The sequence below is a fragment of the Passer domesticus genome, chromosome 2 (assembly GCF_036417665.1).
Source record: "Passer domesticus isolate bPasDom1 chromosome 2, bPasDom1.hap1, whole genome shotgun sequence".
In the NCBI taxonomy this organism is placed as follows: Eukaryota; Metazoa; Chordata; class Aves; order Passeriformes; family Passeridae; genus Passer; species Passer domesticus.
In genome coordinates, this window is record NC_087475.1 from 4,815,806 (window position 1) to 4,834,782 (window position 18,977).

The following is an 18,977-nucleotide window of genomic DNA, read 5'->3' on the forward strand; positions in this document are numbered from 1 at the left end:
GGAAATAACCTGGCAGAATCACTCCAGAGACACGGAAAGCTCCTCCCACCTGGCAGAACCTACAGGAAAATCAGCTTTTTCCAAGCTAGGTCCTACTGCACCCACAGCCAGGGAGTTGGTGATGCAGGAGGAACTGGGCTGGGCTCTGGGGATAACGGCAGGCCAGTCCCAAAATCCCATTCCACGGCCTCCAAACCAGCTCCCCTGGGATGGGGAGGAAGCTGCAGAGCACATCAGAACACTCAGACTAAGAGATGAGGATTAAAGAACTCAAACTACAGGCACAGTCCATGAGAATCAAGCAGAGCTGTGTTCACACATCAGTGATTTGCAGACCTCGCTGGTTTTCAATTAAAAACTCCAAATTAGCTGTTACGCCTCCAACTTTTACTTTCATATTTTTAAGTCTGTTTCAATGTATCTGATATTTACATATTATAGTATAATTATACCTACCATACCATGGCTTGGAGTAGGTTAATTGCATAGGAAGACTTACTACGTTTACATTTTTTCTTTGTTTTTTTTCCTCTTAAATTACTCTTTTTTTCTTCTTTTTTTTTTTTCCTTTTTAAAAAGCACAGTAAAGAGTCTGAGGACAAATTATTCAACTGTTTATCATACATAAGACTGCATGACTATAATACAAAGGGCTTGTCTTTTCATTTAACGTTACAATATACACAGCAAGTCCGGACTAGATCTTACAATCTGAACACAGGTATTTAACCTTTTCCATGCTGTTTATGTTTACAATGCACAGAAGTCCTGTAACCAAACTGTGTAGTAAAGCACACAAAACTGGACTGTAACATAACACAGTATGCAGAAGCACTGGATTTTATGAATTATTTTTTTTTCTTCTTGATGTAGAGGTTATTTCTTTGAACTGCTTTAGGTTTGGTGGGGTTTTTTTGGCGCTTGCTAAGGGGTGGCGCGTGGTGTTACCCAGATTCCATATTACCCTTATATTCCTAGACAGCAGTAAGAACTGGATTCCTTTTATTTGATATTGCTAAACTCAGCATTCTTTTCTAAGGTGACAGCCTTCCAAATCCCATAAACTTCTCTGAATAACTGAGCTTCAAAAGAAAACCAACCAAAAATTAAAAAAAAATGGGGGGGGAAAAAAATCCGCTTTCATCCGCAGGGTTGATGTGTCGGTACAAAAAGAAATATTTGATTAAGAAAACCATGATTTACAGAAAAAAGCTAATCCCAAGGATTCGTTCCCATTTACACGGTAGTCAGCTGCTGTGTTGCCACTGTGAGTATAAAAAATTCCACCTTTTTGACTGAAAGAACGACTTGGCCGCATGGAATTGACCATTTTGCTGCTCAAATTAACTTTTCCAAGGGCTTACTGGCAGAGGTAGATCACTGCTTCTGTAAGAGAGGATGGGCAACACTGTTCATCTGGGATGGGCAATCAAGGAACTCACCTTCATTCCTTCACCAAGGTTTTTTTTTTCCTCACGCAGCTTTTTTTAATTTTTTTTCCCTTTTCCCACAAAAAAAAATTAATAAAAAAATCTCTTGGATGGGCCCGTAAATTTTGCAACTGCCAAGCTGACTGTGTTATATTAAGGCAGCGTTACCCAAAAATTAGGCACCTGTTAAATACAGCCTGCTAACCTCAGGTCTCCCGTGAGGCTTTTGCTTTACTCAGCCTATTATTTTTTTTTGGACCTGTTCATGCAATCAAGGTCTTTGCCTTCAAGTTTACAATTTTGTTAATAAGGAATACAAGAATCAACTGCTGGTTTCATAGCTTCTGGATCTAGTGTCCCTTTTAACCTTCAGAAGCCTGAACACATTGATAATGTAACAGATGTTATAGTCTCCAAGTAGATGTCAATCTATTATCTTCAGTACACAGATTGCTGTAAATGTATTGGCTATGAATTCAACAACAGTTCCAGTTTTGTTTAAGCAATAGTACAGCCATAATTTTTCAACTGACATTTAAAAATGGTCTAGTTACACCTTGTGTCAAAGTGCAGAACTGCTACATTATTGGTTACAGACATCTATGTGCTATAAAAACAGCTTTGGTACAATAAATTATCAAAAAAGAAAATAAATTTTTGTAAAATTCACAGCATAATTGTGAGGCAAAAAAGCAGTCACATAAAATTCTGCATTTTTTTTTTTTTAAAAATGTTCAGGATGAACAGAAGACGTCTTTGTGCAGAAGTAATGGTGGAGAAAACCACGTGCCGAGAAAAAGCAAAAGAAAAAAGTAAAAAGCAGGAAGGGACACAGTTGTAGCTATTTCCATCAAACGCAAACCACTACTCCTGTGACCTTCAACCAATAAGGAAGTCAACTTTATGACACACGCAAAGTGACCTTGCAATACCTTACAATAAGTGGGTCACAAAAGTCTATTTTAAAAGAAAGGCCTCTTGAATTACCCATTCTCTGTGTTTTCAGCATTAAGGACTGTCTGCAAAAGCATGTCCAAAAGTGATTGCATCTGAAATGGTAGGCTCTTCTAAACTTAAGAGTCCAAATCCATAAGGCCAAAGGTTATCCCAAAGACCACCACTTAGACCTCCCCAGGACTGGCCAGGACCGACCCGTTGATTGCTTCTCAGTGCACCTCAGTTATGAAACCAGTCAGATTTCCATCCTAACTGCCCGTGGGCTCCAAAAGGTGGCACCCACAGAATTCCCATCACAATTGCTGCTTTGATCCTCAGTAGATTCAGAAAAGGAGAGTTCTGCTCACCGCCACTTCGCATGCTCAATGTGCCTCACAAACTCCGTCACAACCGTCCCTTTTTACAGCTGAAGAATAATATATTTGTGTAATCTGAAGGTCCCTCTTTCTTACAGTACTGCATTTCTGTGCCCATGGTTGTTTGGGGAACTAAAAAAAATATATATATTACTCACTCCCCCTCCCACCCAAAAAACTTCAAAGGGCCTTTTTTTAGAAATCATGTGCAATGCCTTTAAAAAGAAACTAGTTTGCAACTATGACTAACATTTGAACAATAACCCCTGTCGAATGAGAGCAAAAAAAAATTAAAATTAAAATTTTAAAAAATCAAAACCCCTCCCCAAAAAAACCAAACTATGACTAGGTTGTGGCAAGTTAAAATGGGGGAAGCAAAAGGTGAACACCACTAAGCTATCCGTTAAGGTGGGTCCAGACATGGCTCTTAAAAAAAAAAACCAACCAAAAAAACCTCCCCCCAGCAAAAAACCAACAAAAAAAAAACTTCATTGTCCCTTTGCAATCTTTTCAAGTTTAAAAAAATAGTCAACTTTGCCCTCCTGTAGCGGTTCAGTGAGTTTATCTCCTTCTGATTCAAGCAGCTTTGCACTTTGTTTTTTGGAAAAACACCACTTCTATAAAAACACACAAGAAACAAACTTAGTTTCAGTTTAGTCACGAGCTAGCCACAGGACTTTGCTGAACACAAACTCCTGTCATGGGAGACTCTTCTCTATCAATGCCTTGCCTCATGGCAAGGTGTCCTTCAGTCATGTAATGAGCAGGACCTGTATTAGCAGAGAACTGGTACGTGGGATGTCCAGCTATGCCAGTTTCTTGGCGCGGATTAGAGTAGACTGTTAAATTCATGTCCATAGCTCCGTTCTGTCCAAAGTCCAAGGTATTAGCAGCCACTGGGCGGTTCTGATAGGCCTGATTGCCTTGGTTACCAGTAGAGGAGGAAGATGTAGAGGAAGAAGTAGTTGAGGAAGACAGGGATGTCATGGAGTGGTGACTGTGGCCCACCTCCATAGAATCCTGGGTGGAGGAGCTGTTTGTTGGAGAATTGTAGACTCTCGGCCTGGTCCGGCTGCCCAAGGCTTGCTGTCCATGGTGGTGGTGGTGGTGGTGGTGATGGTGGTGGTGGTGGGAGCTGTTGCCGTGGTGATGGTGTAATGCGTTCTGTTGCTGAGGGTTTACATGGAAGGTGGTTTCCTGAACCGGGTGGTTCTCCACGGTGACCTGGGTGGGAGCTTCGGTGGCTGTCCAACCGATGGGAGGGGGAAACTGCTGCCGAACCTGCAAAACCCCAAAGGAAACACTGACTCAAAGCTGTCCCTTCACACACTCACAGAACCATAAAGGCTGGAAAAGTCCAACCATCCAAGACCATCCAAGACCATCCAACCTCTGACCACCTTGTTGACTGAGTGTCACATCCAGTTGGTTCTTGAACAACACACGAGAAATTAAGTTATTTGTATTTATGCCAATTTTTAAAAATGTTAACCAAGCCCTGCAGTTGCACTTCTTGCTAAAATTTCAGGCATATCCTTAAAAATAATTTCCAATACTTTTCTATCTTGAACAATATATGAGAGATTAAGTTATTCGTATTTATGCCAATTTTTAAAAATGTTAACCAAACCTTGAAGCTGCACGATTATTCTAGAAATGCAGGCCTATACTTAAGAATTATTTCCAATACTTTTCTATCTTGAACAATATATGAGAGATTAATTTATTTGTATTTATGCCAATTTTTAAAAATGTTAACCAAACCTTGAAGCTGTACAACTATTCTAGAAATGCAGGCCTGTACTTAAGAGTAATTTCCAATACTTTTCTATCTTGAACAATATATGAGAGATTAATTTATTTGTATTTATGTCAATTTTTTAAAACCTTAACCAAGCCTTGAAGCTGCACGATTATTCTAGAAATGCAGGCCTGTACTTAAGAGTAATTTCCAATACTTTTCTACATATACCTTAAGAAAAATGAATGCACATCCTGGATCATTTTCAAAAACTTAAAGGAAGTCTGATAAGTGACTTTGCTGTCAAAATTACTGGAGTAGCTATACATTATATTAATAATAACAGCATTTGTACAACACTTAGAAAAATAAAGCCCTGACCTCTGTCTCAGGAGTCTGGAGACAATAAGCAAAGCAAATGAAATGAAAATGTTGTAGCTCATACCTTGAAAGGTGCCAACATTAGAGGAACCACTGGAACAACACAGCTGATTAAAGGCTACTAAAAAAGCAAGTTCTGTCTACACAGCCATTAATGGTGCACCTGGGGGAGCATCTATGGTTTTATGTGTCCTGCAGTCAGATGTTCTGCATTACCTGTGGGCTGTGTGTTTCACAGTCCATGGCTTGCACAGCAGCAGTGAAGTGCCCACCGCTGTGTCGATGCTGGTGCGTGGGGTCCGACCGCGCCCTTCCGCTGTTGCTCGTGCCAGAAGATCCACCTGCAACAGCCCAACACGCTCAGTGAATAAAGGGACACAGAATTTACAGCTATCAGACAACGGCAGCATAAAAGGTTTATAAAGTGCTTCAAGGGAAAAGTGTAAGATCAATGTTAATCACTCACATTTTTGCTCACCTAGTTGGGTTTTTGGGGGTTTTCTGTTTACCTGTTCCAGCTGATTAAAATAATTGTTTAGTGATCACGACTAGTATTTTTTGACAGTATGGAAAAAAAATTAACATTTCACAGAATCATGGAATATTCTAAGTTGGAAGGGATCCACAAGGATCATCCAATCCACGTGCACAGACACCCCAACAATCCCTCCCTGGCAGTGCTGTCCAAAGGCTCCTGCAGCTCTGGCAGCCTTGGGGCCGTGCCCATTCCCTGGTGAGCCCGTTCAGTGCCCAATATTAGGAAGAACAATTTTATCACCTGTTCATGACCAAAACCCACCTGAGCTCGAAGATGTACTAGAGGTGGTTCCTGAAGACTGTGACTGCTCCATGGCAGGACTCGTGGACACGCTGTTACTCGTGTTGGTACCTTCGTCCGCCGTTTTCTTGAAGAAACTGTGCTGCAGGGCGTAGTAGGGTTGGATTCGTGTCTTGGGGTCGTAGTCAAGCATCCTTAAGATGAGGTCTTTGAACTTCAAGTAGTCAGCTACAGTATGACCTGACTCCCCAGCACGGCGCCCACCCGGCCCTCCTGTCTCGACTCCCAGGATATTGTGGAGTTTGCGAGTTCCCGGTGGTTTGTATTCCTGTGGGGAGGGAGGAATGCTTGGGAATCAGTCTGTGAAGCACACATTCTGTATCAGAAGTTCAATCTAATCAGGAAACTATTCAACAATTATTATTATAATTGTTTTACCTACCCTTTTTCCATCTTTGGTCTTCTTCAAGTTCCAAGTGCTATCTGGCAACTTCTCAAAGAACTTTCTTGCTTTGGGTGCTTGGTCGAGGATGTGGGTTGGTGGTATCCCCAAAACTTCCACTATTTTATTCATCTGATCCACCTGTCCCAAATAAAATGGGTTGGTGAAGGACAAGTGACAGCCAGCCCAGCTGTGGCACAAATGTCAGCTACTCACACAAGTTCTAAGTTAAGAAAAATTTAATATGGACGAAACAAATTAAGGAGTAAGAGGAAGACAGAAAATTATGAATGGGTAATTTTGACAGAAGTCCTGTTATTGCTGTCTATCCTTTCAGAATTACCAGACTTCCCTAATTTATGCATTCCAATAAACAGATAAAAATCATGCCAGGGATTAACAATAAAAACCCCAGTTCCTGATAGATAACTTACCTCATTTGCCCCACTAAAGAGAGGCTCTCCAGTGTGCATCTCGACTAAAATACACCCAAGGGACCACATATCAATTGCAAGGTCATAAGGCATTCCCAGTAGCACCTCTGGTGATCGATAAAAACGACTCTGGATATATTGGTATATCTGCAAGAAAAGCATCTCCAAGTCACAACCACACACAGCATCCCAAGGGAATGAAAATTCCAAGTGACAAAACACAACTGTCACGAAATTCCATTTTGGTGCAGGGAAAGATGAGGTATCAGGGATAATAAAATCTATGTATATATTACATTAATAAAAGTATCTAATTATTAATTTTTAGGAAAATACTATGCTCACAAAAACAGCAGAAGTTCAGCTTGACTCACATCATGTTTTTGTAATTGTGATTCTTAGCATTTCAGAATTACCTTATTATTGATAAATAATGGATTTGGATTAATAATTCAGATGTCATTTCACCTCCTGGTGTCTTCCTGCAGCCCTTCCTTTTAGTTTATAGCAAAAAGTTCTTTTATTAATCTAAATCTCTGTCTCATTGCTGCTTTAAATACAATATTCCATATTCTGATCCACTATTCCTAAATTTATCCTGGGAAAAAGCAATGGGGTGCTATTGAGCAGTGCCAGCTCCTCAAGAGACAACTGGGCCACTTTTGGTGAAGTTAGTCCATGAATTCCTGAATTCTTTTCCCACAGATCCAATCTGCAGTGTCACCAATCATAAAAAGGGGACATGCTAAAGGAATGCTCACGGAAAGAGCAATACGGAAGAAGATAATAATAAAAGGGTATTTTTTTTTTTTTACTTAATTTTTTGTTTTATTTATTAGCACTGCAGATTTCTACAACCAAGTGCTGGTGCATTCTCCACTGACAGCACAAAACCACAGCCAAGAAGAAATAAAAACCACGGAAAATTTATCATATGGTGGATTGTTATCTACTGAGGCACTAAAGGAAGTGGAGGATTGTCACATTGTTCAAAATAAGGCGTGGATGTGACACTTTTGGACTTGGTTTAGTGGTGAACGTGGTGCTGCTGCTTCATGCTTGGACTTGATCTTAAAGATCTTTTCCAACTTTGACAATTTTGGGATTCTGAGCTCTGGTGGACTGTGGATCTCTATGCAAAAATAAGTTGTTGTTATTTTAAAATCATCATGAATAAGTTTCAATGAGCTAGATGAGTATTATAACTTAAAAATCCTACATTTTTCAGCAGCGCAAACAGAATTCTGTCAGTTTTTCCCAAAAACTCACCCTCTGGCCAAGCTGACACGAACTGCCAAAATCCACGATCTTGATGGCGCTCCTTTTGGGGTTGCAGAGCAGGATGTTCTCTGGTTTTAGGTCACAGTGAATGATGCTGAGCTCGGGGGTGGCCAGGAAGAGCAGGGCCGTGCACATCTGCTGCGCGAACTTGCGCGTCAGGTTGAGGGACACGCCGCGGAAGTTGGTGTTCCTCAGCAGGTCGTACAGGTTGTAGGACAGCATCTCAAACACCAAGCACAGGTGGTTCCTGAACATGAAGTGACGCTTCAAATGCACTGGGGAAAAGGGGGAAATGTCATGAATGCACTCTGAGAATGATGGGTTAGTTACAACACTGCACGTAGGAAGAAGGATTATCAATAAAATAACAGAGCATTGCTTTTCTTCCCTGGTTCTGGGGTGTTAACAAATTATTTTTGCCATGCTTGGAGGACAAGAGGACATTTTCACATCCTCAGGTGCACCTCAGTAAAACCAGAAAATCTTGTGAAATCTTTTAAATGTTTTAATCAATGTGTAGGAAGCTGAGCACTGAGTAAATTAAGAGCATTGGGTTTTTTCCTGGTTCTGTGTTATTTACAAAAGATTTCTGCCATGCCTGGGGTACAGAGGGGCATTTTACACATCCCTGGGTGCAAAAACTTGTGCAATCTTTTAAATGCTTTAATCAATGTGTAGGAAGCTGAGTGCTGAGTAAAATAAGAACATCGGGGTTTTTTCCTGTTTCTGTGTTATTTACAAAATATTTCTGCCATGTTTGGAGGTCAAGAGGAGATTTTCACATCCTCAGGTGCACCTCAGTAAAGCTGAATTAACCAAAAACTCGTGAAGGAATATATTAGCAAAATAAGTTATCACTCCCTTGCATGTACATAAGAAAATACTTAACTGTGAGAATAATTTAAAATACACAATGACATCACTGCAATTTATAAGCTGATCACTTCAATTAATAAAACTGATCAATATCCCCAAGGAATTGTATGCATTTCCTTCAGGCACAATATCAGTTTATGAAAGGAACCAATCCAAGCCTTTTTCTTTTCATTAAGTAAGTGAAATATTCATCACATTTCTCTCTGTTCAGAGGCCAGCAGGGTTTGCCACTGTCAAACCTTCAGGCTGCCACAAGAAAACTGAAAGAGGAAAAACATTTCCGACAAAAAGCAACATGCTCCTCTTTCTGACACAATAAAACCTTGAATATGAGCACCATGAGAATTCAGACTTTTAATGAAGGTGGATTTTTGGTCAGCTTGGAGTCCATGGATTTGTTTTCTCCTCTCTCCCACAGCAGTTCCTTCTGTGTCCTTTACGACTCACCTGAGATGGAACATTTTGCTCCCACCTGATGCCATTTCCTGCCACACATTCTTCTCCAAATTCCTGTTCTCTCACCTTTGGAATTCTCCTCTCACCATTCCATGTCCTGCTGGGCTTCCTACACTTGATTCCATCTCCTCCCCACACTTCCTGAGCTCACTGGACCCACCAGCTTGGCAGGAACCACCAAATATCATCACAAATATTCCAAAATAGATTTGGCAATCAGCTGAAAGCAGCCTAAGCTCTACAGCAAGATCCAAACTGTTCATAATGCACTAAAAATGAGGAGTAATTCATTCCATACCTATGTAGTACTTCATCTCAGTGTCATGTTTGTTCATCAGCTCGAGCAGTCTCACTTCAATCTGGGCCTGGTTTAGGAAAGCTTTCTTGTTTTTGATGATTTTGATGGCCACCCACTCCTGCTCCACTCGGTCATAAGCCTTCACAACCTGCAAGAGAAGCCAAATCCATCAGGAAAATCCAAATTTCAAAACCCACCCAAACTCCCTTGTTCACCTTTTTGAATTCAGAATTCTCCTTTCTAATTCTATTTTTTCTGATGATACAATAAAGCTACAACTGATTCACTGACGTTTATTGCAGTGATGCCACTTTATATGCACATAAAGTTATCTAAACTAACACTGTAAAAGGACTGGTAAATCTGAGAAAAACTAAAACTAACAAAATGAAAGTTTCATCCTTCTTCCAGCCTTGGCTAAAGCTGCAACCAGTCAAAACAAATGCTGCTAATGACATTTATAGGAGGTAAGATCCAGCACTAACTATTGTTTTAAGATAAAAACCCAATTCAAACTAAAATCCCAACTCAAACTAAAACCAAACTCAAGTTTAAAATGTTAACAGATGGCAAAAGGTGGAGGATTTCTCGTTGTAAAATGCAACACACGCTGAAATATAATTAAATGTTTTCTGTAGTAACATGAAATAGCACAAAATATGAGAATCTGAACAGGCACTCAGGATAACAGGAGTGAGAAAAAAGAGTTTTAATTTCAAAATAAAGCAACAACAGCAGTTCAAATTAAACACAGCTGTGATCCACAGCAATGATATAAACACCTAAGGAGCATTACCTGCCCAAAGGATCCTTTGCCTATCAAAGAGTCGATTTCATAGCGGTCCATCCACTTCTCCCCATTTTTCACAATGTAGTCGTAGTTGTCATCATCATAACCATCATTGTAAACTTTCCTCTCCTTTTTGTGACTGGAATCATCTCCCTGGCCCTGCTGATGCCGCCGTTTTTTTTTTTGCATAGTAAACCTGGAGGGGAAAAGGAGTTTCCTTAAGAGCCCTGCTTAGAAACTGCAGCTCAAGAAAGAGGAAAATCAAATTTTATTCAGTGTCTTGTGGTTTGAAAGTGCAACTTCTGCAAGTGGAAAACCAAGCAATCCTCTCTTCCTATTGCTGTGTTTGAAGTCAGGTCATTATTCCAAAGGAAAGTCTTGAAAAATTGAAGAACAGGGAAAGCAGAGCTAAAGAAATGTAGTGACACTAATAAATAACAGTAATAACTGATAAATGTACTAACACTAGTAAGTAACAACTCTGATAAATGTACTAACACTAATAAATAATAACACTGATAAACGTAGTAACACTGATCTCTGGAGTTCACAGGTGCCAAAGGAACAGAAACACCCCAGCACAATGTGCACACAGTAAGATTCAAAATGCTAACTAGCCTGGAAACAAGAATTACCACTTGATCTTCTCACAAGACTGGGAAAAAATTGCAAGGAAGTCATTAATCATCATAAAAATCCCTTCACATTCCTTTTAATTATCAAAAATTTGAAACTAACTGATGCTTTCCTGTATTAACCTGAACAACTTTTTATTTTCCATTTGTCTATAATATTTCATTCAATAATTAAGGGAAAACACTTCAGCATTTTCCTTTTAAACTCTTGGAAACATTAATGAAGTTTTACTGAGCTCAAAGTGTGCTTCTACCACTTGTGTCTCCCTGTCCTGCAAGCTCAACATTTGTTTATAAAACAACAGAAAATAAATCCCAGGATAAAAGATTTCCTGTGTGCTGGACAACAACAGGACCATGACAGCCATGACCTCAAACAGGACGTGAACAACTGAGAGAAAACTTGAATTTTTGGATCTCTTGATGGGATTATTCATAGAAAATCCATTTAAATCATGTATTGTAACAAACATCAGTGCACACTGAAGACAGCTGCAGCCATTACCTCATTAATATGCTTGTATGTTTTGATCAAATCTACGGAGAGTTTCCTCAGTGGAGCAGTGGCTGGATCACGAAAAGTCTGGGGCATCCGCCTCTGGAATGGGAATATGACAGAAATTAGAATAAAAACAGGAATTTAATGGTATAGTTACTACATCAAATTGTGAAATTCCTCATGGAAATTCACAAGCTATTTAAATGCAACAGTTTTTTAAACTGACAATAAGAAGAACCCCACACCCAGTTTAGTTACTTTTCGATATATTAATAATTTTAAATATATTAAGAATTTTTCAAAAAGGAGTAAAGTCCAAAATTCCTACCTCTCCTCCCACTACACCCAAAAGGTTTAATCCAAATCTCCTCTGACAACAAAAACTCTCCTCCATCAATCCTCCTCCTCAGGACTGACACATGAACTGCCATCATATTTAAGGTACACATATTTAAGTTCACAGGAACTGCTGGAGAACTGCGCCAGCTCACCACATTCAAATGCATTAAATTCCAAATAAATATTGGAATAAAATATAAACAAAATCCAGGTCTACCAAGAGACAAATCAGCTCCAAAGGCTGTGCCCAGCACTGCTGGACAAGCTCTGGGAGTTCTGTCCCCGCTAGATGGGGTCTGATGGGGACTCTGGAGAGTGGCTGAGCCCTCAGCCTGCTCCTCTCTCCATCCCAGAGCACAGGGCACAGGGCTGTGTCCAGGTGGCTCTGGAATGTCCCCAGGGAGGAGCCCCCAGAGCCCCTCTGGGCTCTGCTCAGGGCTGGGCACTGCCCAGGGCAGAAGTTGTGCCTCCTGGGAGGGGAATTGCTGGGCTCAGGCCCTGCCCGTGGCTCTGGGGCCATTGCTGGGCCTGGAGCAGAGCCTGGGCCTGCTCTGACCTCTGCACAGGGACAGACACAGGGACAGACACAGGGACAGACACAGGGACAGACACAGGGACACCAGGGACAGACACAGGGACAGACACAGGGACAGACACAGGGACAGACACAGGGACAGGCACAGGGACAGACACAGGGACAGCCACAGGGACAGACACAGGTACAGACACAGGGACAGGCACAGGGACAGACACAGGGACAGACACAGGGACAGACACAGGGACAGCCAGGGACAGACACAGGGACAGACACAGGGACAGACACAGGGACAGACACAGGGACACAGGGACAGCCACAGGGACAGACACAGGGACAGCCACAGGGACAGACACAGGGACAGACACAGGGACAGCCACAGGGACAGACACAGGGACAGACACAGGGCCAGACACAGGGACAGCCAGGGACAGACACAGGGACAGCCACAGGGACAGACACAGGGACAGGCAGGGACAGACACAGGGACAGACACAGGGACAGACACAGGGACAGCCAGGGACAGACACAGGGACAGACACAGGGACAGACACAGGGACAGCCAGGGACAGACACAGGGACAGACAGGGACAGACACAGGGACAGCCAGGGACAGCCAGGGACAGCCACAGGGACAGCCACAGGGACAGCCAGGGACAGACACAGGGACAGACACAGGGACAGGCACAGGGCCAGGCAGGGCTGAGGCCCCTCTCCCTGGGGCTCCTCTCCAGGCTGAGCAGCCCCAGCTCCCTCAGCCTTTCCTGGGCACGGAGCTGCTCCAGGCCCTTGCTCAGCTCCAGGAGCTCCTGTCCCTGCTGTGCTGAGGAGCCAGAGCTGGGCACAGCACCCAGAGGTGTCCCCAGGGCTGGGCACAGGGCAGGATCACCCCTGACCTGCTGGCAATGCCCATCCCGGTGCCCCCAGCACACTCTGCTGGCTCAGGGACAGCTCAGTGTCCCCAGGTTCACCCCCAGCCTGGGCTGCTGCCTGGGGTTGGGCCCCTCCCCTCAATGACAAAATAAAAAGAATCACATCAAAGCGACCCAAAAAAGGTCTCACAGAAAGAAATTATAGAGAGTTTGTGCTTCTGAAACTGGACATGCACTGAGGTACCCGAGGGACCACCCTAGAAAGCCAAACTCCCGTTCTCCTCCTGTGTGGGCAGGGGGAAAAACCATTAATTTTATTTTATTACGAGTACAAGCACTTTGTAAACATCAGGAAACTGTTTGAAAGTTTCCTAAACAAAGCATCAGACATTTACAAAACATTTTTGTTTCTTCCTTTCATCTGGCAAACAAATGTGGCCCATGAAATAAACCCCACCTAAAGGGGATCTTTAGGTTCCCTCCCACAGCACCGAGCAGCACCAAGTCCTGATCCAGCTGTCATTGTTAAAGCATCTTCAAATCCAAATATTTCCCTCAAATTCCTTAATTCTGACTGACAGAAGGTGTTGGAATAGGGGAACACTGGTGGGGTTTGCTGGTGAAAGAACCAGGATGGGGCAGAGGAATATCAGGAATATTGGCAGGGCCCAGTCCCTGGGCTGCAAAACCAGCACAGGGACTTGATTTTTGAGGGAAAAGTCTCAATGTGGAAGAATTCCATAGTTCAGACCAACTATTCCACAAAAAATTGCTCTAATTTGGAAAGGGAGTTGTATGACAAATCTTGATGTTTATTTTCTAAGTCAAATGTGCTTTCTTACTTCTAATAAAGATCTGATTTCCACTGCGAAATAAACAGCCTGGTGAAAAATAAATTATCTGAATTATCACCATCCAAAAATTATAAATAATTTAAATTCTGCAGGCTACTGCAGCCAGTCCCTTCTTTAACAATTGTGCATTTTGACAGTCACACATTTCTGAGCACACTCCTGAACCTGCATGAACTTTTCCAGAAGTTCTATTTTGCTCCCCATGGTTCATAAAGTTTTGGGTTGAATTTTTTTCCTCACACTTTTATACCGTGAAATTTGTAATATTCCCTTCTTTTTCCAAGAGGGATTCTTTCTTCCTGATGATGGAAGAGCATGGAAGGAAGTAATTTTGTGTTTTATACAACAACACTGTCCAATCCTTTATTGTTTGGGTAACTCTGATTTCTGACTTGGATTCAGGGAATGTTCAACCACCAAAAAAGGGGAAAAAAGGGAAAAGGGGAGGGGAAGGGAAGGGAAGGGAAGGGAAGGGAAGGGAAGGGAAGGGAAGGGAAGGGAAGGGAAGGGAAGGGAAGGGAAGGGAAGGGAAGGGAAGGGAAGGGAAGGGAAGGGAAGGGAAGGGAAGGGAAGGGAAGGGAAGGGAAGGGAAGGGAAGGGAAGGGAAGGGAAGGGAAGGGAAGGGAAGGGAAGGGGAAAGAAAAAGGAAAAAGGAAAAAGGAAAAAGGAAAAAGGAAAAAGGAAAAAGGAAAAAGGAAAAAGGAAAAGCTCCCATTTCACAAGCTTCAGTCTCTATCTGGTGGCCAGACAGCAACACTGCAAGCTCAGATCTCCCTAAAACCAGAACACAAATCAATGAGATGCTGCATCTCAGGTCTGAGAGACAAGAAATTACTTTAACTGCAATTATATATTGTAATTAAATAATAAGGAAATACCCACAAAAAAAAGGCTCAATTTCTGTGTCCTCAACACATTGGTGACAAAGCACATTTTATGGGAACTGTGCCTTTTAACTCAGGTGTGCTGTTTGAACTGCCAGCCTTTGGGGATGGAACACACAACAAATTTCTCTCTTTATGGGCACTTTCTTTTTTGTCCAAACAGATGGCATTGTTCCTTTTAAAAAATATTTTCATTTTGATTATGGAGAATCCTGAGCTGTTTATGGGATGCTTTAATTCAGATTTCTTTTTAAAAAGAGAAAGATCCATCACCATCCACATTCATTAAAAGAAGAAAGAAAAAAAAAAAAAAAAGATAAATTCAGCTTGTGTATAGCACATGTTCCACTTCACAAACAGAATAAATAATGAAGTTTTCATTGTGTCAGGGCAACTTTTAGCAAGAATCCCAAATGTAATTGTTTAATTGACCTGCATGGCCACAGTGATGACAGAGACTGCTGAAGTTAAACCATCATTAACAATAATGTTGAACGGGTAGTGGGAATACCCAAATTAAAGATTTTAAACTGGTTCTACAACATGAACTTGGCAATGATCTTGATGTGGTCAATAAAATCTCTGGCCAAGATGTGGTCAGAAAACCTCAAATTCTGCAGGTAATTATTTATATATAACGATATACAAATGTATATATATATTTAAATATATATTCTCAAATTATGTTAGATAAACAGAGATACAAAGGTGTTTAACAACCAGCCTGACCTTCCCATTCCAGGTATTTCATGAAAGCTGAACTGCTGGAACTTGTTACCAAAATCTCACCTCAGCTCCTTTATCAGGTAAATCAAATTTCTAATAATTTTGTAATGAAATGAAAAGAGTTTCAAGCAACTGAACATCCATGATGGAGATAAAGAGAACGGCAAAAAAAGAAACTTTGAAGTTGTGACAACTTTTAAGCTCTTATCTTTCATTCCCATCAGGCTGTGTTGAACTCACAAGATGGAACCAGTTAAAACTGGACAGAGAAATATGAATTTATTACCACTGCAGGAGAAAGATGCCAGAAATCCCAACTTTCCTGCTCACCCTGGACCATGTGTTCCCACACCTCCCTGAAACTGAAACAATCAGCAGCCACAGCCAAGAGCAGGACCCCTCCTGCCAGCACTATTTGGGAAATAAAAGCCCTAAAAAATAACTCCTGAAGGAAAAAAATGTAAAAAAACAGAGCTGGAAGTTTTTAACTGTAATTTAAAGCCTCATAAATAAGAGAAAAACAAAAAAATCTGGCTGGTCTTGGAGTATCTTCCTAGAATTCTTTGATCCTTGTCAGTGATGGGTTTGGGGACCACAGCCAGAAAGCAAAAAGTGCAAGAGAAAGTTATGTAAACAATCTTTTAAGAGCAACTTATATGTAATTATTTACATTATTTACATTTAATATAAACACAGCTAATTTATATAATCTGAATATAAATTGTCATTATTATTCCCTAACCTTTAATCTGCAACTGTGAATGATTCCCCAAAAACCAAAATATGGCCTGCAAGCCACTAGAACCCCAAATGCAAGCAGGACAGAGCAGGAATAAAACCCATAAATTCACATGCAAGACCTGGCTTCCCTTTCTCTGCTTTTGAATTAAAATCATTCCAGGAACCTGAACCAGACACTCCATTAAAAAAGGAGTCAAGTCTGCAGCAAAGACACAAAAATAACCTGGTAATCTAATGTAATATAAATACATAGATTGTACAAAATTTTAATATGAATTGTCATTATTTTCTCCTGACCTTTAATCTGCAGCTGTGAATGATTCCCCAAAAACCAGAATATGGCCTGCAAGCCACCACAACCCCAAACCCAAGCAGGAATAAAACCACTAAATTCACATTGCCTTTCTCTGCTTTTGAATGAAAATCATTCCAGGAACCTGAACCACACACTCCATAAAAAAAAAAAAAAGGAGTCAGTCTGCAGCAAAGACACAAAAAGAACCCGTGAGAGCATCCTCAGGCAATGAGGGAAGCTCAGGGATGGGATTTTGGGAGAGCTCTCCGGGCAGCACCGCGGTGCTGCGGCCAGCAGAGGGGGGCGGCAGCTCGGGCAAGGCTGCGCTGCAATCCCGGCAGCCGGGCTGGGAAAATCCCCATTTCCAAGCCCAAATCCCCATTTCCCGAGCCCAAATGCCCATTTCCCGAGCCCAAATCCCAATTTCCAGAGCCCAAACCCCGATTTCCAAGCCAAAATCCCAGTTTCCTGAGCCCAAACCCTCATTTCCCGAGCGCAAATCCCCATTTCCAGAGCCCAAATCCTCATTTCCCAAACCCAAATTCCCCTTTCCAGAGCCCAAACTCCCCTTTCCAGAGTCCAAATCCCAATTTCCAGAGTCCAATCCCGATTTTCTGGACCCTCCAGCCACCAGGGAACAACAGCAGCAAAGGGGCTCCAGCTCCTGCCAGCCAGCTGCTGCCTGCTCACACCAAACACGGCACTTTTGGGGCACCCCAATGGGATGTTTAGGGCACCCAAAGAAGTTTTAGGACACCCTAACAGTTTACTTTTAGGGCACCCAAATAGGGTATTTTAGGGCACCCAAAGAAGTCACTTTTAGGGTACCTAAAGGAGTTATTTTTAGGGCACCCAAAGAAGTTTTAGGGCACGATAACAGTTTATTTTTAGGGCACCCAAAGAAGTCACTTTTAGGATACCTAAATTAGTTACTTTTAGGGTACCCAAATAAATTTTAGGGCGCTCAAACAGTTTACTTTTAGGGCACCCAAAGACGTTATTTTAGGGCACCTAAAGAAGTTACTTATGGAGCATCCTAATAGGGTGTTTTAGGGTACCCAAAGTTATTTTTAGGGTACCTAAATGAGTTACTTTTAAGGTAAGTTGAAGTTAAAGAAAGAAGTGTAAGGGTACCCAAATAGTTTACTTTTAGGGCACCCAAAGAAATTACTTTTAGGGTACCTAAATTAGTTACTTTTAGGGCACCCAAAGAAGCTTTAGGCCACCCAAACAGCTTATTTTAAGGACAACCAAATAGGGTATTTTAGGGCACTCTAACAGTTTACTTTTAGGGCACCCAAATGGGGTATTTTAGGGCACCCAAAGAAGTTATTTTTAGGGCGCCTGAAGAGGTTATTTTAGGACAGCCAAACAATTTACTTTTAGGGCACCCAAATAGAGTATTTTAGGGCACCTTAACAGTTAACTTTTAGGGCACCCAATTAGATTACTTTTAGTGCACACTAAGAAGTTGCTTTTGCAGCATCCTAACAGATTATTATTTTTATATCTGCACCATAGCAATTATTGTAGGGCACCCAAACAGTTACTTTTAGGCTGTGGAAAGCTGTGGCACCCAAGCTGTCCCAAAGGTCCAGGCTGCTGATGTTGGGAAACTCCAGGAAAGAAACGGAAGCTCCCAGACCCAATCCTTGTCTGTCTGACTGGATGGGAGCCACTGCATGGAAAGGATCCAACTTAAAGGATCAAACTCCCTGAATCTGCCTCAAGTCACCTTTTTCTCCTCCTGTTTTTATGGATATATTAAGATCAAACTATCAAGGCTTCTCCAGCAGCCAATTCCTTTTGCTGCATATTAAAACCAGGATCTTCTGGAAGATAAACACTGGAGAAAAGGAGGCTGAGGGGGGATCTTGTGGCTCTGACAGGAGGGGGACCAGGGAACAGGGACAGGAGCAGAGGGAACAGCCTCAGGCTGGGCCAGGGCAGGCTCAGCTGGGCCAGCAGCAGGAATTTGCCCATGGAAAGGGTGCCCAGGCCTTGGCAGGGGCTGCCCAGGGAGCTTGGCAGTGCCCATCCCTGCAGGTGTCCCCTGCAGGTGGCACTGAGTGCTCTGGGCTGGGGACAAGGTGGGGACCAGGCACAGCTGGGACTCCTCCTGGAGATTTTTTCCAACCTAATGATCCTGGAATTCTGATCCTGCAATTCTGATCCTGCTGTGAACCTGCAAAGGCAGAAGTCACCTTCTGGGACCAAAGAGCGTTTGCCATTATAAAAGGCTGGTGTGTGTTACAAGCTCCACAAGGAGATGACAGAGAGAACAAGTGGTGGGACCCCACCAGAGGAATGAAACAAGCACCTAAAGATGGTTCCAACAATGATCTCTGCAAGGCTCCTTTCCAGAACTGACATTTAC

At 42.1% G+C, this 18,977-nt stretch overlaps 1 protein-coding gene across 1 annotated transcript in view; it reads right to left on the minus strand.

Annotated features, from left to right (window-relative positions):
- Positions 1 to 593: 593 nt before the first annotated feature.
- Positions 594 to 18,977, minus strand: part of DYRK1A (dual specificity tyrosine phosphorylation regulated kinase 1A) — a 72,010-nt gene continuing 53,626 nt past the window's right edge. Inside the window, 10 exon segments of the mRNA XM_064406485.1 lie at positions 594 to 4,024; positions 5,082 to 5,206; positions 5,665 to 5,971; positions 6,086 to 6,226; positions 6,520 to 6,666; positions 7,789 to 8,075; positions 9,431 to 9,578; positions 10,227 to 10,403; positions 10,405 to 10,416; positions 11,361 to 11,453. Of these exon segments, the coding sequence (XP_064262555.1) occupies positions 3,401 to 4,024; positions 5,082 to 5,206; positions 5,665 to 5,971; positions 6,086 to 6,226; positions 6,520 to 6,666; positions 7,789 to 8,075; positions 9,431 to 9,578; positions 10,227 to 10,403; positions 10,405 to 10,416; positions 11,361 to 11,453 (2,061 nt within the window). The 3' untranslated portion in view covers positions 594 to 3,400.